Raw genomic sequence first — 26593 nt, 5'->3', positions numbered from 1 at the left:
GAAGAGCAACAAATCTCCAAGACCTTTCTCCTGTACTTTCACCACCACCACACACATGTACATGCTCTCCTTCCCTCCTCTCACTAAAAGGCCTTCTAGTCCACACACAACTAATCATGTCAACATCTTTCCTTTTCTCTGTTATTTTATGGCTTATAACCAAAAAAAAATTCAGTGTCTGAAGCAACCCAGCAAGGCCTTAGGAGACAGAACAGAAGCTGACTTTGCAAGTTATTAGCACTGGGACCTGACTTCTCCACAGCACAGTAACAAGCACACTGACACAGACACCCCCTTCTCAAAGACTGCCCAGAGTCTTGCTCACAGCTTGTCACATGAGTCTAAGCTTAAACAGGCAAAATTATAAAGTCTCTGATGTGAAGAGTTCATGTGCAAGCAATGCCTGAATTACCCCTCTTACCTGCTGGCTTTAGGCAGGGACAGCATGTCACTGTCTTTGCCTGAGGATTTCACAGCACAGTAAGTAGCCTGGTGCCCAAAGGAGTCTGTTCAAGCTGCCTCCTTCTACTCAAGTTATAGCATATTTCTTAACCTCATCTCAATGAGAGTCACAGAGAAACTCAGAAAAATATTTACATTTAACTGGCTCCTAATAAGTCAAGGGCTGCTGTCCTGTCCCATCATGAGAATTATCAAATAATGCTAATATGCAAACACTGTTCACTTAAAGCACCTTGCTTTGCTTATGTGAGACATTTTCACAAATTCTGCAAGGTTTTTAGTAACTTAAATAACACTTTTAGGGAAAAAGAAACCTACCAACCAAAATCCAAGGCAAACACCACAACAAGCAGAGGGTCTCAAGACTCCTCTTACACCGAGCATGAAGATATTGATAGTTTTTTGTACCTAATAAGCCATGGAGAGGCATGGCACATCAATCTGACACACAAAAACCACATGACAGACTGTCACAGGCAGGTAGGACAGAGCAGGCTCTAGAAACTGTTCACAGGAAAGCAACAGCTTTCCTGGTCTGCACTTGTTAAAGTTACTGATAAAGCAAACTGAAGATAAGCAACAGGAAAAATACAACAATTGTAATTAAAACAACTTGAGAGAACTGATTTTTTAAAGGAGCTGAGTTTTAATACAGCGAACAGAGCAATACTTCTAGCAGTAGACCAGGCTAGGAAGAAGCATAAAACATGATAAATTTAGATGTAAGCACTTTTGAGAGACTTAGCTATGTGAGAAAGTTGGGATCAAACATACAACCCTTTGAACACAGACAGGAGATGAGGCTTTTCAATAAAATCTTAGATGCTGTGAAAGTCTGCTACCCTATTAACAAGCAAGCAAGCTTAAATCCTGTGAGTGAAGTAGGTCTGGCAGGAGGACTGACATGCAAGGAGCAGAAAGTTCTAGAGAGCACACAGATCCCATGGCAGGGGACTTAGGTTGCACTTTCCCAACTGCAATGATAAGGATGTACTTTTACAGGAAGCACAGCCCCATTTCAGCTGGAGCAGGCCAGCCTCCTCCACTCTGTGGGACCCTCACCTTGTTGTAGAACTCTTGCTCCCTGGGACCACGAGGTGGTGGCTGCAACTGCTTCAGGACAGTTCCATCTGGATGCTGCAGTATGCCTAGAAGAGAAGCATTTCCTTCAGGGCTTAGTTTTAAGACGTACAGCTTTTTGCCTTTTCTTTTTTTCCAGAAATAGTGATTTCACCATCAAGGACAGCCTATTGAAAAGCTGTACTGTTTCTGCTGCACACACAGTAGAGACAAAATTGTCAGCTCCTACATATAACCCTCAGCAGAGGTTTGCTTGCATTCCTCTTATTTCTACCCACTGAATAATTTCCTGGGTGTAGCTCTGCCCAAGGCCAACACTCGGATTTGACATTAAAACTTCCACCCCCAAAAACCCCATCATTAACTAAAAGAGATTACACAGACACTCCCTTTTTAAATAATTAATAAATTGTATTCCAGCAATGCCAAGACTTTCAAGGAGTGCCACATTTAATGCATTTCTCACTACTAGAACAGAAATAAATGTCCTGTGGATGTACATCTATACTAGTGGCACAGATAAAAGTACATCTTTACTACAAGAAGTAGCATCCCTACAGAACTCCAAGCTATCATAAGCTACTATTTGTATCACCCATAACTACAGTACAGAATTTCATCTCAGCCAGGCAACACCTCCCTCAAGCCTGCACAAAAAACCCCTGCAAAATACCCTCATGAAACAGCCTTGTGACTCTCCAGTTACCAGTATTTCTGAAAACCTGCAAAAGAAATGCAACTGAGTATCCGAGGATGCTCAAGACATGGATGTAGGTAAGAATGGAGAAAAGTAATTGCATTCCTCTGAAATGTGTCCTGTGTTGCATCATTAGGTTCAACAGAAAACCAAAAACCCACTTCTGTAAAACAATTTTTCTCCTAAGATTCATTTCTAGCTTTTCAGACAGTAATTTATTTTGCTTAGAATGGTAGCAAAAATGTCAACTGTATCCAAAATAGGTTCTATTTTCAACTACCATGTGAGAAAACAGAAAAATGAGCCAGTAGCTTTGCATCCCAAAGAGAGTCTGCAGTTATAACAGCAATTGTGTTTTTCACCTCTTAAAACCCATTATCTATGAATGGGCTCTGTTGTGCAGTCTTGGAAACTAAACAAAATTTTTAGAGACCAAGATTTACTTTAAAACGACCACCAGGCTTAGAATAGTTATTTCAATAGCTTGCTATGCCAAAGATTTGCTTTCAAAATTTGCATTAAATAGCTCTCAAGCCATGTTTCATGCCTGAAGTTGGATTTTATACACTTTCCAAAACTAGAAAAATATTGCCACACATGTGCAGACTACCCCAACATGTTCAAGACACAGCAGCTTGTGTTCCCCCTCCCTGCACCCTTTTGCATGTGCTGGAAGCCACTCTGCAAAGTGCACCAAGTACTGCCACGTGTGCACGTGTTCCATATGTGAATTGTTAACAATCACATTAAAATAAAATAGGTTAAACATTAAAATAGGTTTTATAATACACCTCAAAAATCTGTGTTTTGCCTTTGATAAGGACACAATCTACAAGGCAGAAAGACCAGGCAAAGACACCTGGAAGCAGAATCCATACACCATTGGGTTGATACATATTAATTGAAGAGTTGAATATAAACTGACATCTAAAGTCCCTCATTCTCTGCATTCTCGATTGACTACAACACTTACTGCACTACTGTGTCACTGTGACTGGGGCAGGCCTGAAAACCAGAACCATGTTTCAACATCCACCACAAAGATGCAAACTCCATAACCTTCCCTCTGATCTACAAGAAGCACAGATCACCACCACCAGCAGATCACACCAACAGATGGATGTTGGCCATGGGTTTGTTGTAGGCTTCCTGGGATTTTTCAGCACAGACAGGGAATAGGACTCTTTTAACACATGAAAAAGCAAATTAATATTTCTGAGGAATCAACAGAGCTATGCTGAAAATAAAACCCTGAAATATCTCACAAACATTTCTCCCTGGCTGTGGATGCAAAGCAAGTCCCTCTCAAGGAGAACGGCCCCTGTAGCTACAGAACCCCACTAGTGGCCTGGGGACCCCCAGCATTCTGCAGCTCCAGGCCCCAAACCCCAGGCAGGTGCAGGAGGCTCTTTGAGGTGACACATCCCAGCAGGGGCTGGCTCTCTCTACCCGCCTAGGGAATTAAGGCACAACCCAAAGTCAGTACTGTACTCACCACACACCATTTATCTGGGGAAGCACTACTGCACACAGCATTCAACAAAAAGGCAGCCACAATGCACAGCAGCCTAATGTCTACACGTGCATGCAGAGAGGCTGTGAGAGGCCTTTCTCTGCAAGGCAGTAAGTCACAGGGAACAAAGGGGAAAGGGAAGGTTATTCAGGAGAAATTTTACAGTGTACTTTTACTAAAAAAAGTAAAAGTTAAAGATACTTTGGATACCTTCACGTCCTCTGTCTGTTTGTATGTGGGAATAGAAGGGAAAATCGAGTTACAAAACTGAGAGCTGTGAGTACCAGAACAGCTTTAGTCTTCACTTCAACATATAACAGTTTCCAAGATGAGTTCATCGACCATGGTGGTACCTCTGCAGAAAAGTCCTGGTCTTGCCTATGAGATGTAGTGGAGCTAGCTTTACCTAACCCCTTGGAGTGGCACCCAAAATACAGACGGTCACTTGTGCTGTTTGACCTAACTGCAGCAAGACTGATGTGCCAAAGGGGAAGCTCTCCCTGAAGTGAGCCTTTTTTTGCCTGATCCCACCTCATGCTATGATGTGTGAACATGGAACACATACACCTTCAAGGACCCAATGCACCTCCATCTACGTTTTACTGCACTGTCTGCAGCTGGGGCAAGGAACAAGAATTACTTTTCTGTGGAGATTATCAGCAAGACAATGCCATGGAAACGACCTGCACATAAGACAAACTCACAGTGCCCTTAGTGCTGTAATTCCAGTCACTGATGAACTAAAAGGTTCTGAAGTTCGGCCCTTGGTGGGGCAAAGAGAAGAATGACTTTTCTGTTGAGATTATCTGCAGCAAGGCACACCATGGATGCAGGCCGTAGATAAGACAAACTTACAGTGCCATTAGTGCTGTAATTTCATTCACTGATAGCTGACAGGGTTCTGTAATCCAGCCCCTGGCCTATTCAGCAGGGGCAGATCCTACTGCCAGGGCTCAAGGCAATATCCGAGCAGGTACTCATTACAGCTGCTCTCACAGAGCACACTGCAAGCTGAATGGATGCACACCTTCCATCTGGCTGAGAGGCAGGAGTTACCCCAAATGCAATGTCCTGGAAAGACGAGAAACGCCATTTGGCAGCATTAATTTGGCCGCTTGCTTTGGCACTGACCACTGCCTATGCTAAAAGGCCCCTTCATCAGAAGGGCCAACGCTTTACTCCTCAACATGGAGCTAAAATAGAAATTTAGAGCTGGTGGAGGCATATTTTAAAATGCTGTATCCTCATGTCTTTGTATTACTAGATGACTTCCTAGCCATTGGTTCAGATTTATCGTCAAATAAACAAACAAATAACAATAGCTTAGTAATAATTAGCTGAGGTTTCTGGTGGCCACAGGCTCAGGTGGTCCCGTTAGATAAACCTCGTTTCTGACATCTGTTCTGAGAGAACCAGCATGCTGCTACCTGAATGCCCTTTTTAAAAAGGTGCCTGATAAAATGAAGCTGAACAGCAGAAGTCCTTCGGTTTCAGGGTGCCTGATAACTACCACGTCCTGACAGACTAAAGCCATTTAGAGAAAGCACCAGAAGAATGAAATGCAGCAGCGGTTACACCGCTCCATCCACGGCCTGTGCGCAGCGGGGAGCTCGGCCGGCCCCCCTCGGCCTTCCCGGGAGCTCCGGTCCCTCGGCGCTGCCCCGGCCCCAGCCCCGGCCTCCCGCGCTGCTGCTGCGGCACCTCCTGCGCACAGGTGCGGCCGGAGCCCCACGGCGGGAGCCCGGCCACGGAGCTGCCCCTCCGCCGCCGGGCCGTGAGGGAACTCAAGCCAAGCCCGCCCGTCGCAGCCCGTCTGGCGGAATTCAGACAAACGGAGGGAAGGGTGGGGGTGGGAAGAACTCCCTCGCCGGTGACTCGGCCAGGCCCGCCGCCCCCTCCCCGCGCCGGTCGCCGCTCACCGCCTTTATCCTTGCCGTACATGTGCCCGGCCACCTGGTGCGACAGCGGCACGCATCCGTTCAGCGCCCGCCGCCGGCCGCCCCCCGCCGCCGCGGGGCCCGGGGAGGCGCCGAGCACCGGCTGGCCCGGCCCGGCCCGATCGCGGCGGGACCGCCGCCGTGCTGACGATGACGGTGGCCCTGGCGGCGCCGCGTGGGGCGCGGCCCCGGGAGAAGGCCTGGCCGGCAGCGCCGGTTCAGCGGACGCTGGAGAAGGGAGCCGGGCCCGGCGCAACGGCCGGAGCGGCCCCGAGCCCCGGCACCCCCCGCCCTCGCTCCCCCGCTGAGCCGGCAGAACCGTGCGGAGGCGGGCTGGGGGCGTTCCCCTGCTCTGGTTCTCGGTAACCTGAAATACCCCCGAGTCCTCTTCGTTTTCAGATAAATCCACCGTCACACCGAGGTCTGTTCAGTTCTTCTCCAGTAGATCGGAGTGACTGCAAGGGAGATCCAGCCGGGGTGTGCAAACAGTATAACCCCTGACAGCTGACAAGGAGCCCTTAAAGCAGCCTAAACCAGAACCTTTCCACGCTCTGGATGTGCTGTCGTGCATTATAGATGACTGCACCCTGCCCAACAACAGATTAAACTGGATAACAGATTAATCTCTAAATTGAATTTTACCTCCCCATGGACAGAGGAAGGTACTCATGGCCCTGCATTCACGCTCAGAATCCCAAAGCTTGGCTAGGAGACATCATTAATACTTCCCTAGGACTCATACCAGCTCCATTTAGCAGCCTGTAATTACTGCCTTTTCTTTTTGCTGTTTCTATCCCTTATAAAATGATCAGATCTCTGTAAGTATTAGATCTGCATTTTGCTGTGATATCTGCCAGGATCAAGTTCTGTTTAGCATTAGTAGGACAGGAACAGGAAAAAAAGGCCAGAGACAGGAAAATTCATTTTAGCAGATATAGGCTTTTTTCCAGGTTTTATAAAGTGGCCCAATGCATATTCAAGATTAGCATTGACTTCAGAGAAACCTCGATATAATGAGCTTGGCTATTTACCACCTCTTCCCCATCCCATAGCTGGGAGATGTGGCAGGTGGTTGGGACATGATGGCAATTTAAGGGATTTACTGGGGAAATCAGAGTATCAAAGGAGCAGGAAGGTCACGGGGAGAATTAAAACTTGAAGAGTGAGAGAAAAGAGCAAAACATAAACCTGTTGAAACTGAGTTTCTTAGTTCATTGTTCATGGAACAGTTTGTTTTACACACTTAATTGGATAAGGTGGTATAGACAGAGGTTACAACTCAGCAAGATCCTTCCTGAAGTAACAAGGCTGGGCAGAAAACACTTCTTCCTCCTGACTATCCCCTTCTCATCAGTCATTACTGTACAGCCCTAAAGATCAGGAGCCAGATGGGTGCAAAAGTAAGCTCCCATCTTCAGATACCCAATGGTGAATTCTCCCAGGGGGGTGCTGGCACAGGAGGGAAATACCAGATTGGCCAACCCTTGCACAAGGATTAGTGAGGTGTACAGTGAAAAAATTCACAAGTGCGTGTCTGGCAGAGAGAAGGCTCCCAGTAGCTGCTGCAAGGTTTGGATGCCAACCTGAGCCTTGCAGAAAGATATTTCCCTCTGCAAAGATGTGAGGCACTTCAGCTAATCTGGATCTAAACACAGAGAGAAAAACAGAGACGGCATTTCAAAGCTAAGTTCCCATATAACACTGCAATCTGCCTGAACTCAGAAGCTCAGTGGAAGAAAGAATGGGATTAAAAGGCAAAAACCCTGGAATTTAAAGATTATTCAAGCACCTAGTCCTCAACGGAGCTGCTAGATACTCTTGCAGCTAACAGAAGTGCGCCTGGAGGGCATTAAAAGAAATACAAAAGCATGAGTAATTGGCATAAGCAAACACTGACTCTTTCCTTTTCCCTGACATCTGCTTTAGTCAGATTTATGCATACAGAAAACAAGTGACGTGAGACTATCCTCCACTCACTCATTCCACCCTCACACTTCAGCACATGGAGTTCACTAATATTTCTGGGAACTTCTCCTAAAGTGAAACAAGTGAAACAGAGAGAATAGCAGAAATGGCAAATAATTCCTTTCTCCACAGTGTAATCCTGTAAGAGATTGCACTGAAAACTGAACCCACCAGCAAGATTCCTGAAGAAACTTCTCATCTCCAGGCTGTGTGACTGCACTCCAAAAAGAAAGCAGAAGAGGCTGTGAACAGCTTCTGAAGGAGGGGCATTTGAGAATCTCCTCCAATTCTCCTGAGAAAATGCATTTGGCAAAATTATACTTAATTCTGGATTACTCTTTTCCCCTGTTGCTGAAGATCAATCTTACCTCATTCAGTCTGATGACAATGCCTAGGAAACACCAGGACTGTGTTTGTGCTGTGCAAGGATGCGTCATGGGCAGATTGCACAGCTGCCCGAACTGAGGGAGGATTACAAAAGAATCCCTTTCTGTTAAAATAAAGGCCTTTTTCAAACACAAAAGCGAGTTAATGACTAACCACAAGACGCACTGTAGTTTGGTACAGGAAATAAGCTCCTATTTAAGTGGAAGTGCAAGAGGACATAAGGTAAACAGAGGAGTGGGGCCAGCTCTTCGCCAAAATATCAGTCCTCTAGAAGTATGCTGACAGCAAACTGCTGGATTTTTCACTGTACTTTCACATGGTTCACAGCCACCTCTTCCACACCTCAAAAAAAATACTGCTCTTCTGCCAGAGCAGTGCTTTTTGCTAAGTCTGTGTGAGAGACGTGGATCCTGCTGCCCACAGAGCCACTTCCTGCTCAGGCTGCCACATGTGAGTAGCTCTTGCCAGCCCAACAAGATTGCAACACAGCCAGCCAGGACCATACATGTGGGCCTGAGAGCAAATGTCCATCACACAAACCAGCTGTTTGCTGGACAGACAAAAGCATCTGCAGTGGGGCTCCTGCAGGCAGGGAGGCCTGTCCCACTCACACAACACAAGGCAGACACCTTCACAGCAGCGTGGAACTTGTAGCAGCACTGCAGCTCTTTTTTCTTGCCATCTCAAAGCAGAAGTGTTGCTGTATTGTGACCTCTTAAAATCAGGGCGTTTAATCCTTTGTTAAATTCACAGAAGTTGTGTCCTGTTTTGTTCTTGTTAAATGAAGGAAAATCTAAACGTGCCCTTCTCTCCTGCATCTGTAAAATCCAAGGGTGCCATCCTGCTTTCTTTCCCAGCTATGGCCTTGTCACTTAGACATCATGTCCCACAGTGACTAATATTTTACCTGGCAAATGGATGCAAACTCTGTGACACTACTCTCCTCCCTGGCAACGGGTCCATTTGTGTTTTCTAGAATGAAAACAAAGGCATGCTGTCAAACGCCAACTTACACTCTCTGTGATAATGTGGTACACTTTAAAAAAATTACTGCAAGGTTAACTCATGGCAGTTGTGTATCTTCTGGATTACCTCTTCTACACTCAGAACTGCAGCTGTGAATCTTGGAAAGTCTGTTCTGTATTAGAAAGATACAAAGAATATAAAAGTGAGAAGCTCATTTTAACAGTTCTTCAGAATCCCTGGATTTTATTTTCTCCTTGGTTATCAATTAAGAAACCAAGCCAAGTACTTGAAGGAAAAGTTCATTTTTGAAATGAGAGTAGATTAAGGGCTGGGAAGCAAATGAAAGGGCTTTGATGGTGGAGAGGAGGCAGCAGTGAGTGTTTGCTGAGACTGGTTTTATTCAACATCTTCATTCACAACCTGCAGAAAAGACAGTGCACAAAATCTCCAGGTCTACAAGTAGTCCTGACCTCCTTAGGGCAGTCAAATGCCATGCCAATGACAACATCCTGCAGGATCTCACAAAATTGAACAAAAGGCACACTTGGCATAGGCGTTTCAGTATAGATAAATGCAGATAAACATGTAGAGGAAAATCCAAACCAAAGCTCTTTGATGCTGATGATGGAACTGGCCATCATGGCCCAGGAAAGAGGCCTGAAGTTGCTGTTAGCAGTTGCCTGAGATCATCAGCCCAGTGTACATCTGCAGCCAAAAAAAGCCAACAAAACTTTTGGGAAGCAGCAGGAAGAGTGTTGAGGGAAAGACAAAAGGTGTAATTTTGTTGCTCTGTGTAGCCTCAGCATAACACATACTGAGTCCAACTTCCATGCCTGGTCTATCACAGAGAACAGGAACATACCATTAACTATCAGTGTGGAAGATTAAACCATGATTTGTGGAGAGCCTAAATATCTGAAGCATGCTTTAGCTGCCTCCAGTCCTAGAAAACAGCAGTGACAGATGTATGTGCTTTGACATCCTTGAAAAAGAAGCTGAGCTTCTATCTGAAACAGAAACTTTAGATCAGTCTTTGGTACCATCTCCTGATCTCATGGATTACCTGCAGATACAGATCCTCCTTTTGTCCTCCTAAACAGGGATTTTTTCCAAGTACAGTGTTGTATCACTATCGGGGTTTGCTCAGGGTTTACAAATGCATGATGGCATTTGGATTTTACCAGTCACATCCTAATGCTTTAGGATAAGCTCAGAACTTGATTTAAGGTAATTAACATGCCAAGAGATTTATTTTAAATGCCTGTTTGTCTTTCCCTAGAGGTGACTTAGATTGCCTCCACCTGCAGTAAAATTAAACAGTTATTTATTTATTAAACCCACTGGCATTAAAAAAGGCTGTTATTAAATGGTATTCTACTGCCAAAATTTATTTGCAAAACAACAGTCACAACCCTTAAAAAGTAATTTAACCTGCACAGCTATTAAAGCCAAGAATGAGACTGAAAGAACACTCTTTGAAAAGAGCATCAAAATTGATAATTACTGCAGTGGAAGTCGGTGCTGGCCACTGTTTTGGTACCTGAATCTTGATCAAGAGCCCTGGCAGTGAACAGACAGTGCATCTTGAACATGTCTTACCCATGTATGGTGATATTTTCCAGCTGTAGAAAAGTGTTTGAGAAAAGTTATGCAGTGTGGCCCTTATCATTCACTTTGCTGCCTGTTGCCAGCTAACTTGACTGAATAGAACAAACATTGCTGTTACTGAGCAGACCCTTGGAATACACTGATTTCTGAATGTTTTACACATTAAAAATGTCATCTCTGGGATGCTCAGGAAGCTTTTTTGCACAGGCTGCTCCAGGAGAGGAGAAGGCACCTTTTTTTTTTTTTTTTTTGGTGTTAAGTGTGCCACATATACAAAAACAGCAAAAGAAAATCACAGTCTGTGTGACAAAAAAGGATGCAGAGCAGGGTGGATAAAGAGCAATGCAATGTCAAATAGGAAATAGGATAGGGATGGTTGAGTTTTCTGCTGGGAAAAAGATAATAGGAGACAGGATCTTACTGTGCTTACGTGAGACCTGTGCACCTTCTATATATTGAAGGAAACAGAAGTTGCTTGAGAAGCCAGGTAAATCTCTTACTACTCCAGACTGCATATGGGAAAGGTGGACTGCATCCTGCTTAGCTAGTCCTGTAAACCTATTGTGCTTTTACTGACTTCTGGGGGCATACCAGTAAATTCTCCTTCTATTTATTACAACTGCACATCTAATTAAACAGCTTATAAAGTGGGGTGTGGAGGAACAGGAGACTGCTAAAGGGACCTACTGCACTGAAGGGGTGTGCTGCTTTCTGTCCAGTACTGTGGGATTTCACAAACGGTTGAGGAAGAAAAACCCCAGTAAGAGATGTCTGCTCAAACACATAACCCTTCAACTCTGAGAAGCACGGGTTTGGCTAATAAAACCACCACTTTATACTTTCAATGCTTGGCTCTATTAGGATATATAATGAAATGCAACATACCATTGTGTCATTTGTTTTATCCCTTTTTGCTCCGACATAGTACTGTTACATGATGGTAAATCTTCTCTAGTTATGCTCTCCTTCCATCCACATCTTTTTTCTTCGTTTTCCTCTTCTTCTCTTCACATATTTATTTATTTTTATGCTATTTAGTTTTTATTCAGCTGCTCTCTGCATTAGCTTCAGCATTAATCAGCTTGGAAATCATCCTGCCAAGAAATGCACTGCACACCCTGGCAGCTGTAGAAAACAAGCATCAGAGAACTTCAAGCAGCAGGCCCAGGTACTAAAATTAATCATGGCTCTAGGAAAATTATTATGACAATGCAAAAGAAAGAAGACACTCAGCAGTGCACGAAAACCATGGCAAAAAAGCCTGGATACAGAGAGCAACTGGGGGAACAGACATCTGACACTCCTGGACTGAATATGTGTCAGTGCAGATCTGCATGAAATGTTCTGTCTGGGCTGAAACACCAATAAACTCAGCTCCCTGGCAGTGGTGTTGGGCATCCTCTCTCTGCCCACGGGCCAGGGTGAGGCTGTGCTTGTCCACCCAGTCCAGTCAGGGCTCAGCTGACTGGGTTTTGTCAACCTTGAAGCTTCAGGAGTTGAAGCAACAGCCAGATTTAGCACAAGACTTCCATGTCCAGGGTGGCTAAGAAGCCAACTGACAAGGTTCCTCTGCAAAACCAATGTTTAGTTTCATGCCTATGTTCTTATCCTTCCTGCTATTATAAAATGTTCTTCCATTTCTTGGATGTGAGCAACTGTGATACAACAGTGACTCATGTTTCCATGTCTTTAGTTGCATTACACTGCAAGGAAAATCCACATCTAACTGCTGCACAGTTGCAAAAGGTAAGTTTTACAGACCCCAACAGCACCAGAACAAGGTCCAAACAGCAACAATATTGTAATTTTAGCAGGCTTGCTGTCAGGGAACTGGCAGTACAACTTCTGGACTCAAAGTGCATGAGGCTCTGGGCATGGCTGCATAGTTGCTAACAGATTTATGCAGCACTTCCAGCTGCCTGGGCTCAGCCAGCCAGCACTGCTGCTGAAACCCCTTCAATCCATGGCTGTGGAGAAAGCCCCTAGACCAGTGCTCATGGAGGCCCCGTTGCATGGTGTGATTTGGCACGGACTGGTTTTCTGGCAGAGTGGGAGGGCCACAGGAGTGGATGCTAGAAGCATTCACCATGTCCAACAGCCAATTTCTGATGGCTCTGAAGATGGAAATGCTGCTGGCCCACTTAAGAGGTTGGTAATGCTTCTGTGATGACCTGTTTAAGAAGAAAATCAATGCAGCGCACGGACAGTTTATTTTCCAGGGGCGGCGAGGTGCCACCACCAGGGCCATCCCAGCGCAGCGCACAATGATGTGCTGCAGCCACTGCCACCTCGGCACGGCCTGCAGCGAGCCTTGCCTGCCTGGCCACCCCTGGCCACGCCAGGGCAGCAGGGCAGGGCTGCAGTGGCCTCTCCTTCCCGGCCCCACCTGACAAGAGGCATTGAACAGCCCCAGCACTGCCACCACCACTGCCTGCTCAGCGCCGCGGGGCCGCACGGCCGACAGCAGAAACGCGGAGAGGGACTGTCTGGCACGGAACCTAGACGAGATCAACCTCTCAGTGCTGTGGGATCCTGCAAGAATCTTTGACTTAGGGGAACTTGTTGGCAATAGTATAGGCAAAAGTCTTTCTTCTAGTCAGAGAAGAGGAGGAAGTGAGGACATGTGAGGGAGAAGAACATGGTGGCACCAAGGTCAGTGGAAAAAGGGAGAGGAGGTGCTCCAAGCACCAGAGCTGAGATTCCTCTGCAGGCCGTGGTGAGGGCTGTGGTGAAGCAGCTGTGCCCCTGCAGCCCATGAAGTCCATGGGGGATGCAGAGATCCACTCACAGCCTGTGGGAGAAGTGCTCACACTCAAACAGGTGGAGGCCAGAGAAAGCTGTGATCTAGTGGGAGACCTGAATGAAGAGAGAGGGTTCCTGCTTCCAGAGATACGGAGCCCTTGTTTCCCAACTAGAGCAGCCTATTCTTAGACTACTGCACCTCATGGACAAGTGACCCACATCACAGCAGTTTTGGGAATACTGTTTGCCCATGGGATGCACTCATGTGGCAGCAGTTTTGGCAAGACTGCTGCTCTGAGATTAGAGCCACATTACAGAAATTTACAGAGAACTCTCTCCCATGGGAGGGACCCTGCAGCACAGCAGAGGGAATACTCCTCTCCCTGAGCAAACAGAAGTTGATGTCCAGTGACAAACTGACCAAAACCCCCACACCCTGTCTCCCTGTACTGTCAATGGGAGGGAGGGAGGGGCTGGGGGAAAAAAGATGTTTTAAAGGCTTATTTTACTTCTCATTATCCTCCTCTAACTCTGTTAACAATAAATTTACTTTATACCTTTCAATTTCAACCTGTTTTGCCCTTAAGAGTGTTTTCTCCCAGTCCTCATCTCAACTCATGAGCCCTTCATTCATTTTTTTTCCCTCTCCTTTTCTCCCAGTCCTCATCTCAACTCATGAGCCCTTCATTAATTTTTTTTCCCTCTCTCCTGCCCAGCTGAGAGGAAGAGAGGGTGAGTGAATGGTTTTGTGGATGCCTGGCATGTGGCCAGTGTCAAACCACAACACGCGGCCTCTGTTTCCATCCAGCGGAGCAGCACAGCTGCAGTGCTGCCTCCTCAGCCTGCAGGCTCCAGTGCAACCTGCAGGAAATACCTGCAACTGACAGCCTCTCCCCTTCGAGGATCCTGACTGGAGAAGCACTCAAATACCTGACATTCACACTATTTCAATGAGTCACACTCAATTACTCAAGAATCAGTACTTTAATTGCCTGACCTTCCCAACAAACACTTGTATGCTGAAAAGAACCAGGAGCAGAAATAGTTTTACTCTGTGGCAGGGATTTTTCTCTGCTTTAATTTTTGAAGGATTTCTATTAGGAGTTTCAATCTGAGGTCAAAACTGCACATTTGAATCATGTGGTTAAATTTATGGTTAAAATTGGTAGAAATGTAACCAATGCACTTCATACTCTAGAGATTATTTGAGGAAAACACTAAAGAACAAGACTTAGGAAAACACTGGAACAGTCAAGCACTCCACCCATTAGAATGTAGTGCCTATTATGGTACCTTAGTACCTATTGTGGTACTAAGAGAAAAAATGCAGTGTTCTCTGTGATGCTCATTGAGACTGCTCGGTTAAATTTGTTTCCTCAAATCCAAGACTCTCTTCTCATCATCACATTTGAACAGCTTGCATAAATAAGGTACAGTACAGGAATTGTATGAGCCTCTAATTAAGGTCTGAACATTCAGAAATGCAACACTTCTCCAAAACAAAAGTCACCAGGATGTAAATCAACAGAGACTCTGCTTCTCAGGAATAAAAACTTCCCATGGGGCCCACTTCCCTGACGCCCAAACTCCCGGAAATATTTTATTGGCAAACTCCACAAAATAGTTTTATGACTCGGGAGACTTATCTGAAACTTCAGGACTTCATTTCTCAGACCATTAACACAATTTCTATTCCTTCAGGAGCAGCCAGGCTTTGATGTTGACAGGAAAAGGAGTCTCAGAAGGAAAATCCACTCCATACACAGGTTCATGACTACAGCAGCACTGTACAGCTCTACTGAAAGAAAGAGCATAGCCATGAGAACACAGACTTTACAACCTTGAGATTAAGATGAGCTCAAACGTGTATTTGACAAAAATACAGAAATATCCACTGTCATATTCTAATAATACAGAAGTTACTTTGCTTTGGATAAAATGCATTTGATAATTTAAGGTTAAAACAACTTTCCATATGCATTAGTACTCAGCAAAGTAAAAAATATCAAGTCTTTACACTCAGACAGAAAAGACAAACTGACTTATTTGACTGCAACTTCTTTCAGGTCAAGAGGTCTCTTGGTCAGTAGTGCCCTTACTCTGACTCCACCTTTCTCTATCTGTGCCTCCTTCTTTACATTCTGGGCCTTCTGCCCAAATCCAAACCAACTCGCCAAGACCTCAGCCTCTAAAAGCCTCACATAGAGACTATGCAAAACATCTTCAGTTTTAACAGTTGTACCAACTACCCTTAAAAAAAATAAAACAAACAGAACCTCTCCTGCCCTGATCATCTGACAAATCCTTAAGGGTCCAGGCTAAAATGTCAGCTTCCTAACAAGGCCTTTCATGTAGCCCTGAGGTAGTTCTGTCCGAGGACATTCAGAGCTCAATCTTTTGCAGGCCACAGTTACACTAATGGGTTTAGTACAAAATTGCCCCCTGCTGCCCCACTCTTTGGGTTTTGCTTTGTACTTACAAGCATGTTAATAAATCAAAGCTATTTAAGGAAACCAACATGACAGCCATTAATGCAACCACGCCAAACAAGAAGACAAGTGCCATGGGTAAGGAGGATAAGAGCTCTCTGTCTCATCCTTCCCTCCCTTCTTGTTTCTATCTGTTTTCAAAGCCTTGCTTGATCCATGCCAGGGTTTTTTGGTAAAATCAGCTGAACCACATTAGCAGCTCAGGGAGGCAGGAGTTAAGACACATAGAGCCTAAGGCCACATATTAAGAAAGGTATGCCTCCTCCCTCCTCAGTGGGAAAAGCTTTCCAGAACCAGCCAGTGCAATGGTGAAGCAGATGGTGATGACAGGTGGGGGTTTTAGTTTTTATTTTAGCTTCTGGAATTAATCAGCATAGCCACCCCACAGAAGCATCCTGTGGTCTGGGGAAGCTGGCTTCACTGAAAGAATGCAAGTGAAACTAAGGCTTTCTCCAACAGCAACAACAACCCTGCCACTCCCCCTGCCCACCACTCTTGAACCACTTTGTCATTTCACTCATCTATTAAGAAATCTCTAGAGACTATTTCCCTAATCCTACTCTAAATACAGGTCTGCAGCTTGGATAGTGTTTTCTTGATACCAAATGGAAGTAGGGTCAAGTTTCAATGCTGCTGTAAAATCAAAAGTAAAGTTGCCCTCTAGCCCCATCTTACTGTCAGCCTTTTCTGTTGTCTGTTCAAAGCTAGCAATTTTGAATTTGAATTTGTTCTTTTACAGAAGCCATACAACACTGTAGTGTAACAGGACAAATGTGACACCTGCAGAAAATGCAGCATAATCAGAGATTAAGATGGCACTGTGATTTCTTCCCTGCCACTGCCTTTTACATGGATATCTATCCAGCTGTGAACCTCTCGAGAATTTTATTATCTACCTTTCAATACACATGTATTTGAAAATAATTTAATACCTATTTCCTGATGAAATACATTCTGCGCCTCATTTTAGTTTCACACTCAGTGAGAGGGTACACACACTTTACAGGACAAAAAATTTAAACCATGACTACCTAGTAAATTATGCATTGTAGTGATTGAAAGACAACAAGCGCCAGAGAAAATATACATGCTGAAGCCTGATGTATACACTACATTGTGAAATCTTCAGTGATATGACAAAGAATTTGTGGATTTTTGCCCCCAATTACAAGAGAACAGAGGATTTGTCAGACATTGATTCTGTAGCTTCTAGTGTCCACTCTACGCCTCCTTCCTCTTGATGATGAGAGGCCCAACGTTGTCGCCAGTTTCCTCGTTGTGCTTTGTGTGAGAGCCATCACACAGTGGGAACTGAAACAAGAAAGAATAAACACATCTAAAGTACATCCAGAGTCAGAACTGAGAGCCTAGGCTGAAAGTTTATTAGGCATCTTCTCATTAAAGCCACTGAAACCACACACCACAACTTTCATGCCAGCATCTCAGGTCTCCCTGAGTTTTGGCTGAGGACTAGCTTTATCCTTATTAGTGCAGAGCAGACAAGAGGCTTGTTCTGAAACAGCAGCCACCAAGCTCCACTCTTTGGTGTTCCTGCCTCAGGTGAGCAGGAGAAAACTGCAGCCTGAGCAGACCTTCAGCTGTAACCTACCTGGAGTATCTTACTCTCAACCTTGCCCCACACTTCCTCAGTGCTGCCCTTAAGAGCCACGTAAGTTGAAAGTAACTTGAAGAAATATTTGTTCCATTAAAAAACCCCAAACAAACCCCACCCCAGAACAGGCTGGTCAGAGCAAGAATTACAGGGACTCCTTTAGCCAGCTCTAACTGCCCAGGTCCCAGAGAAGGGTAACTACTGCTCCTGGGAAGCTCTTATCACATGGAAGAGCTGAAATACATTCTGTGAGGCAGTAAGAGTGAGGCTGGATCCCATCACTTCCCAAGGATACATTTTCAGGGCTACACCACCTCTGTACAGGAAACTCTGGAGATGATCACAGACATCACACAACAGTATTTTGCATTCAGTTACTATTTTGTTTGCTTAGAAGTAAAGGGACTGAAAGTTGGGCATTACTCAGCTTTTGCCTCTGCAATGTACTATTCTCCTGCAGTACTGTCACAGTCAGGAGAACAGGAAAACTCAACATTCCACTGATCTCAATGTTCCTGCTTCAGTCACAGCCTTTGAAAAACATTAATACCCTACCACCCATGCTTTATTAGAATAAAAGATTTCAAAGTACTGCAAAAAACCAACACAATGAAACAATACACAGTGCTTTAAAAATAACACCACCTTGTCTGTAGGATAGTATTGGGAGGGAAGGAGAGAGATGAGGTGTAGGGGTTTCTTCTGGCTTTTCACAGTAATGAAATGTCAAAACCTAAGCTAAAACTGGCATGCAATATTTCTGAACAAAGAAATCTTGAATACTCATATAAGCTGATTCATGGAGAAACCTTCTCAACCCATCAGTCATTTGTAACTCAATGAATAAGTAGTGACAGACACTTGGACAAAATCTCAGCAAACAGGAATGTATGTTCCTGGGACACTGGCCAGCTTTCAACAGATGTTCCTGGGCCAGTTGTTCTCCCATGCAACACCACAATCCACTGGGCTTCACACATGAAATGACACAGCTTCCAGCAGACATTAACATCTCACAAGCTCCAAGGAAGCAACCCAAAGTCCAGCTACAGCATCATCACTTCAAGTTTCCAAGCAACAAAAACCTTGGGATTCCTAGGTTCAGACAGCATGGGGACATCTTTAACAGCTACCAACAGTGACTGCTCTGCATTCACCCCACTGCTCAGCTGGTCTCTGAACACAGGCTCCCAGGGGCTGGTACACTGGACTTGAGCTCCTCAGGGACAACACAAACCCAACTCCACTCTCCCAAAGTGCCCACTTGGTCACCTCAAAGACCAGATATTGCATGGAAGGATATTGGGCCTGACACAATGTGTTCATCCATGATTAAAAATAAAGCAAGATAGCAGCAATAGTGGTCAAAGCTCAAACCCCAGGGGAATTGTACAGTGATCTGGACAGCTCAGTTGATTTCCCTTGACACTGAACACGTTTGGATTCTCTATCACTATTTCTGCTGATGGTCTGCAGCAGTATTCCTCAACCCACAAGCTGGGGACTAATACTTCTCTGGAAGACACAGAGGCTGCATGCCATTGTAAGAAGACAGCAAGTTAAATTTCCCACTCCTCCAGCTCACACCTAAAAATGAAGACAAGTAAAAAAACCAAGTGTTCTAACTTTAATTGTAGTTTAAAAGACAAAACTCTTGCCTCTACATTGGTAAGTTTGAGCACTGGGTTTTTTCACTAAACTGGACACAACTATGAAGTGCCTGCAGAGCACAACACTGAACAGAAAAGGGTCACTTAAAGAACCACCCATTTATTATTAACAGATAATTACATGCCAAGACAAACTTATTTCAATATACCATGTTTGGTTTTTTAAAACACATACATGACACAGACTTTGGCCAGCACAAAGCCTTTTAAGTACTCTATTTCAGAAAAAAAAAACCTGCTCTTTTTTCAGGAGTTACTCTAAAATACTCTGGTGGAGTCCAACTGCTTTGTTATTCCATATAGAGGAGAAGCACCATGTGGGATCAGCTCTAAGTGCATGCACAACCATGAGTGCAACAGAAGCATTCCATGGTTCCTACTGCTACTGCTTCTACCAACAGCCTTGTGCCCTGGGTGAGCCTGAATCTCAGGAGGAGTGCACAGTGACACAAAAGGACATTTCTTCTAGCCTTTAGATGCACCTATTTAACAAAAACACAACAGGTACTTCATGCATTCCAAGTAACTGTAATTTCCTGCATTGAAAGCACACACATTCCACATTCTGACACCATATAATTAAAAATTTCAACAGTTTGAGGACTGTAACAGCCAGATAAGGCTAGGTGACAACTTCCAACTATGACAAGCATGTAAGAATGATGTACTCTATTACTATTTCACAATAACAAATATGCACACAAACCCTATTGCAGGTTATGCAACCTGTGCTGCAAGATCAGCCCATGAAGGCAAGAGGAAGGTAATAAAACTGGAAACTACAGTCTTTGAGGTGGAACATGTTGACTAAAATACTTATCATTAAACAGCAGTAAAAGGAAACAAATACCTTCCAAAATTTCCACTGACCTCCTAAATGCCTCTACAAGACCTTTCAGATCAGAATCCTAAGAATGCACTCATTATAGCCTCATCTACCTTGTTTCTAACTCTGTAGGGCAATATGTTCCTAAACTGACAATATCCATTAAACATATGCCAAAACGTACTTCTTAAGGTTTTTATTTCACACCAAAAAAGGGTAATATCAAACAATAGCAAACAATTGGAAGGAGCTGCAACGCAGCCAGTAACTATTGTCCATTTCTGTTCAGAAGATGGAATAGGAAGCAGAAAGCACAAACACCAGGGTTCAAGCAGGGTTTTTTCAGTTCAGACAGAATAAAGAAGACAAGGCCACCTCCACAAGACTATTTCAGCATCAAATCATAATGCTGTTTAATCCTTAGCAGTGTGACCCTGTAAAACCCAATTCAGGTACAAATGTGTAAGCTCCTGAGTTAGCTGCAAGGTAATCAAGTCAGATCTGACAACAGCAAGAACCCAAAGTTACAGCATCTGGAAATGGCTGAGTTTGGCCTGATGAGACCAATGTCTAAGATTTGAGAAGTTGAGTATTCACCTCCTTGGAGGAGAGCGAGCTAAATTCCAAGGCAGGTGTCTGGCTCTGATACAGGTGTCTGTATTATTTCAGACTCTGGCACCTCCTAAAAAAAGCTTCTAAATGTGCACCAGTGGTAGAGGATTAACCATGCCATCTGCTTTCTCTCATTACAGATCCCAGAACTACCTTTATAGCTAAAGTATACACATCTCAGCTACATTAGGTGTCACACACCTCTTAGATCAGATTCAAATCTGAGGTGCTGTTATTGAGAGGCCAGGTTATCACTAGCTTAAGGCAACTGAAGTAACCCAACTTCAAATGCAAGCAAGCTGGACCAGTATTTAGGCCAGACTTTTAATTGCTCAAAAATGGAAGCTCAAAATTGCTCAAAAATAGAAGCTTAAAGTATGCCACTGTGATTGCACTGGCATACACCATGTACTACTAGCAAGTACCTTCTGATTAAGCTTCCAACTTTCTCCAAAAAGAGATGTTTAAGATCCTCACAGACTGTGCTTCCTGAGCTCCCACTGCCAACAGGCCAATAGTTTTGGATAAGCCTCAGAATCAGCACAGGTAGTACACAAAATGGCATCTGTCATGCATGATCATTCTCCCTTTTCAATTGATCTTCTTCAGAGCTACAGGAACATTTTGTCCACTATTAGCACTGATCTGCAGGCTTTACTCTGAGCATCAGAACAAGTGTGCATAATTCTACAGATTAGAATACTGCTACATCTCTGTGCAGAACCATTCAGGTGAAAAGAGGTGAAAAAAGCAGTTTAAAAATAGTTTTGCTGAAAGATTTAATAATTTATGAACAATGAACATAAATGACACTGGACCCATTCATTCTTCTCTTACCTTCTTAGACCTCCAACAACGACAGTACACAGCCTTGTCTCCCAAATCTTCCATATCAAAGGCATGGACTACCTTGGGGTTATCCTTCTGGATATGGGGATTCACCATTGCTTTGGAGGATTTGTCTCTAGAAAGAAGTTTTTTGTAAGCTAGATATCCAACAACAACTGCTCCAGCAGCTACGGAGACTGCAGCAATCCATTCAACTAGAACAAAAGAAGAAAAAACAAGAGACTGTCAGGTTTTGACCACAACATTCTACTAAAACTACTCAGAGTAAATGTTTTCATACTTGCAGCAACACCTCTTTACTTTCCAACAGATCTTTTTATTCCGTAGTAGTAACTCAACTTTAAAAGAGTATTATCCTTTGACAGTCACCTAGTTAAAATGCTCTTTTCTATTGATCAGAGTTCTGCTTCACCCAAGTCCTTTCTACACAAGAGTGAGAATTAGTCTGGCATAGTTTCATGGTTTGTTGCTAACTCTTCTACTTAGCAAACCCTGATATTAACATCAGTAGTATGTTGTTTCAAAGCTCAGCATATTAAACCAGGTATAAGCACATCCTGGAGCAGCAAAAAAACTGCTTGTTTCAATTGCAAGAAAGTCACTAAAGAAGAACAGACAATGCCAACAACCCAAAACTAGGTTTCAACCCCAAAAAGGCACAGGCACTGAGTAGCTTTTAAATAAAATTCATCTTGTAACTAAAAAAACTAAAGCCACTTGCTTGGCAATGGGGAATTATTAAATATACTACCGCCAGTAACAAAAGCCATCTTAGACTAAATCCCTACTGTAGTATAGAAGAAAGAACAAGGATCCAAAAAGATTATATTTAAGAATCATAGCACATGTTTATTTTAACTAGATTAAGTCCTGAATCTCTGCAAGACAACTTTCATTTAAAAAATCCTCTTACCACAACTCCTCATCCTCACATTTCCTCCCTCTACCGATAAAATTTCTCCAGTCTGTCTTAGCATAATGTCCATTCCTGCAAGAGGTTTTCCTGCTTTTTTGTGGCTCTACTGTTTTCTCTCTGCTTCATGAAAATATGCTGGACTTTGGCTCAAAGGTTCAGGTTGCAGCACCAGGTCTGGCTGTTTCCTCTCAGAGTAACAAGGGGCTGCTCTTTCTTTGCTTTTTATCCACCACTCCTACATAAGCATGTGCTGCAAGTTCTGTTTACAGACAAATAAAGAATTTAAGTTTTACCACATTTACAGAACTTAAGAAAATCAGAACAGTCTCCAGACTCCTGTCCTTCTATGTTTTAATTGGATTTGTAAGATGCCAAGCTAGATGGCATCTGTGGAGCAAGAGACATCACTATATCCAAGTCTAGGAGGAAACAAAAACCTTTATTAGTTCTTGCTACTTTCCATGACCAACTGACTTGCTGTAATTCCACTGAGAGCTTGGACTAAAAGCATGAAGGTTTTCTGTCCCTGTCCCACAGACCTTGCTAAAATCTCTATCAAGCCCTTTCCTCAGCTGAAACACTGATAGGATCAAACTGATCCACTGGGGTCTGGCTGCAGCAATATGTGGAATTAGACAGCTGTCTGTACAGTGTCTGCAGCCCTGTCAGATCTGGGAAGGCAGGCACTCTAAAAGAGTCTTACTAAAGGAGTGAAAGATGCAGAGATCCTTCAGAGTTCATTTTCTTAGTAAATGACACAGGAGAGACCAACATACACTGAGACCTCCCCTGCTAATGAATGACAAACCCTTCCTGTAACAGTAAGGTGATATTAAGATACAGAAAATCATCTTTAACATGGAAGAATTTAGGGCAGGCATGTTTCCCTGCTCCCCAATTCCTTAAAACAACAAAAGCCCCAGAGACCACGTTGTGAATGCTGTGTTTTATATCCATCCAGTGAGTTCTCACCCTTTATTCCTCAGAGTAATGCATTAACTTTGATAAAGAAGTGAGGAAATTAAAATTAAAAAAGGATTCCATGAGAATCTGCTTTCATTTAGCAAAACAGCCCAAACTAATCAAAAGAACAACTACAGTTTAAACCCAAGACAAGCAGCTCTCCCAAGAACAAGCACTGCAGCACCTCTGTCCAGAGTGTGGCAGGGAGGAGGAGCTCAGCAGGCTCGGGGACCTGCTGGGTCTGACAGCTTTGGAGTGACCCCTGCTGAAACGCCCAGGGCAGCTGCAAGAGCAAAAGCAAATCTGAGGCTCTGCTCATGCCAGGACTGCCCAATGCCCTGCCTGGGGGCCAAACCTTCACCTACACTTTGTATTTGTGATAAGGGCACAGGGAGATCATATCCATTCCCTTGTGAATCTAAGGGGAAAGAGTGACTTTAATGAAGATCCCAGCTGGCTCCTCTAACTGAAGCACCCTTTAGGTACTGCACCTTAGGGAATTGGCACCTTGATCTTGTACCTACCTAAAAGTCCAAGAAAACTTAGCAAGTAAGAAGAGGAAAACAAATTGGTAATATTTCTGTGACTCACTACAAGCAAGGAAGTCTGTACTAAAATTCAGCAGCACATTGAGAAGAGCTGTTCTGCACATCTGCAGCCAGCCCAGATCCCTCTGGCAGCCCTGGGGCCATCCCCCATAACTCTGCACATCAGCTCCAGCTCAGCAAACACCACAAACTAAACTGTCACCTCATCTTGCAGTGAGCCTCTTCCTCTTCTCCCAAGGACCAGAGTCATCCTTCACACACACAGGCAAGTTGTACACATATCAACAGCTTCAGGTACTTTTTCTTATGACAGAGGAATGTCTTTTCTACTGTGTTACCTTTTTCAGGTAGTGGCTTCACTGGAGCCACTTCACTTTTCCCCTTTTGGGATGGAAAATTATATCAACCAATAATGCATTAAATCAAAATATTTAAAGCAGTCTTATTCTTTAAATTCCAGAAATGCCTTAATAAATATAATGAAAATTTAGAAGAAATACTCTAATTTAGTCAATAGACTCTGGAAAATCATCCTACAGGGTTTCAGAGGCAGTAAGCTTTGTCTTGTTTCACACACAGATCTGGAAAAGCTGGAACACCCATTTAATCTTTCTAACTAAGTTAACCATAAAATGCATGTTGGAGAAGAACACTTTTATTTTTAAATACCCTGAACTGTTTCAAAAGACCTCTGGTGCCAATTCAACAGTTTGCTGCCAAACTCCTAAGGTCATGCATGAGGCATCTGTTAACAGAGTGACACTGATGGGATTGTCAAGGGGTTTTTATTTCTTCCTAAATTAAAAATCAGTAGGAACAACTTCTGAGTTATTATTAAAAACCTTCAAATTCTGCTATAATACCAAACCACAGTGTTACAAGACAAGACCTAAGAGGCCTAACATGGCAGAAAAAATTGGTTTTGTGTTTTAAGCACTAAACAATGGAAAAAAGTTCAGTTAAAACTCCAGAAAAATTAACACACAAAGGAGAGAAGAGACAGCAAGAGAGATGGAAAGAAGGAAACAAATTCAAAGCATGAGGCCCCAGGAGAGCAGCCAGTGCACAGAAATAAGAAAGTCAGAGACAAGAATGGCAGATTAACACACAAAGGAGAGAAGAGACAGCAAGAGAGATGGAAAGAAGGAAACAAACTCAAAGCATGAGGCACCAGGAGAGCAGCCAGTGCACAGAAGTAAACAAGAAAGTCAGAGACAAGAATGGCAATAAGACACTGACAGGGATTTATTCTCTTCTGTACTCTTTGGACATATCCTAATGAAAGATATTTGGATCAAAGGTTCTCCTCTCCTCTTTCTCTAAACATCTAGAGCATTACTCTGGGTGTTCCCAGATGTCCACTACGGAGGGAGTTTTTGGATCTGCTAGACAGTTCTGAGACACTTTATCCTCAAGAAAACACACATTTACCAACTGAGAAATGGACTAAGAAAGTGAAGGTCTTGCCTCCACCAAGATCCTTGCTGAGAACTCAGATCAATTCACATTCTAGCAACTACCAACAATATGGGGGAGAGCTACACCCAAAAAAGTCCAAGTCCAAGACCACCCTAAGAGGCAACAGTCAAGTCACCTCTGCTGCTTAGAAAATATTTATGTTATTCAAAAGTCACAGAGTAATAATGCCTGACATGAAAAACTGTATTTTGTCTCCACAAGTGCTTGTAACTTCCAAGCACTTTTGTACTCATTTTGTTGCCAGTGAAGAGACCACTATTGTGCAAGAGTTGTTCATGACAGTCCAGCAGTGCCACTGCCCACAATAAAAGCCAATGATGGAGAAACACATGATCCACACTTACTGAAAAGTCATCCAAGATAAATGGATACACAAAAAACCTAACAGTGAAAGTCAAGCAGTAAAGCCAACAAAGTCACTTCTACCAGTCCAAAACATCCACAAAAAAAGAGATTATGACTGGCAGGTTTGATTTAACTGAAAACGTTTGGTAAAGAGGCCACCTGAGGGAAAAGACTGCTGGATTTCACCAATAAGCAGTGAAAGGCAGGTCACCATGATCAGATCTGTGGTTGGTGGGGTCACACCTGCAAACAACCACACCTCAGACCAAAAGCTGTGCTACTCACTGCCTTCCAAAGGGCAAATGTGCACAGCAGCAATTGCTACCATGACTGAAAGCTCACCATAAAAATACGGTAAGTTTCTGGTGTCTAGTTTTCAGTAGAGAATAAATGATTTTCAATAGTCATCAGCCTGTGACACATGCCAGCTGGAGGAAGAACTGTAACCTGCCAGTCACAAGGCACTGATTAAGTTTAATCTCTTCAGAAATCACAAAAACCTAATGCTGTCGCCTCCTAAACAGAGCACCCTCCAGACTAATGCCACCAGCTTCTCCTACACTTTTGTCAGATAATGAGAATATTTTCAGTTTGTTTAGGAGCATATTCTTCTCCCAATCTCCACAGAAATTTTCTGCTTAATTCCCAGTGTCTGGAAACTGTTCTAATTCTTTCAAGATTATAAATGACAGCAAGCTGCCGTTGAGACCACAACGTGGATGCAAGCTATTACCAAGTGATCCTCAGTGATTTGATTATTTTAATAAGCCTAGCCTTCCACCACTATAGCCCGTTTTAGACTAATGTCTTTGCCACCATCCTCTGTAACAGCAGCTTCCACCCAAACAAAAAAAAAAAAAAAAAAAAAAAAAAAAAAAAAAAAAAAAACCCCCCCCCCCCCCCCCCCCCCCTTTTTTTTAACCCAGA

At 43.7% G+C, this 26593-nt stretch overlaps 2 protein-coding genes across 5 annotated transcripts in view; both read right to left on the bottom strand.

Annotated features, from left to right (window-relative positions):
• Positions 1-9558, bottom strand: part of IPMK (inositol polyphosphate multikinase) — a 41048-nt gene extending 31490 nt beyond the window's left edge. The window contains exons 1-5 of the mRNA XM_039719605.1: positions 9478-9558; positions 8949-9013; positions 7273-7334; positions 5672-6112; positions 1525-1610 (exon numbers count right to left, since the gene is read on the bottom strand). Coding sequence (XP_039575539.1) covers positions 1525-1610; positions 5672-6112; positions 7273-7334; positions 8949-9013; positions 9478-9558 — 735 coding nt within the window. The remainder of the gene's footprint in view (positions 1-1524; positions 1611-5671; positions 6113-7272; positions 7335-8948; positions 9014-9477) is intronic.
• A 4764-nt stretch (positions 9559-14322) lies between these two features.
• CISD1 (CDGSH iron sulfur domain 1) overlaps positions 14323-26593 on the bottom strand; it is a 13251-nt gene continuing 980 nt past the window's right edge. For 2 of the 4 annotated variants that reach the window (XM_039719613.1, XM_039719616.1), the window contains exons 2-3: positions 21404-21609; positions 14326-17157 (exon numbers count right to left, since the gene is read on the bottom strand). In XM_039719613.1, coding sequence (XP_039575547.1) covers positions 17068-17157; positions 21404-21609 — 296 coding nt within the window. In that variant the 3' untranslated portion in view covers positions 14326-17067. Of the gene's footprint in view, positions 17158-21403; positions 21610-26593 lie in introns of all 4 variants that reach the window. The other 2 variants (XM_039719614.1, XM_039719615.1) reach the window with 2 other exon arrangements.

Source organism: Passer montanus, unplaced genomic scaffold (genome assembly GCF_014805655.1).
Source record: "Passer montanus isolate IOZ18808 unplaced genomic scaffold, ASM1480565v1 scaffold42, whole genome shotgun sequence".
Classification (NCBI taxonomy): Eukaryota; Metazoa; Chordata; class Aves; order Passeriformes; family Passeridae; genus Passer; species Passer montanus.
This window is presented reverse-complemented; position numbering and strand designations above follow the sequence as displayed.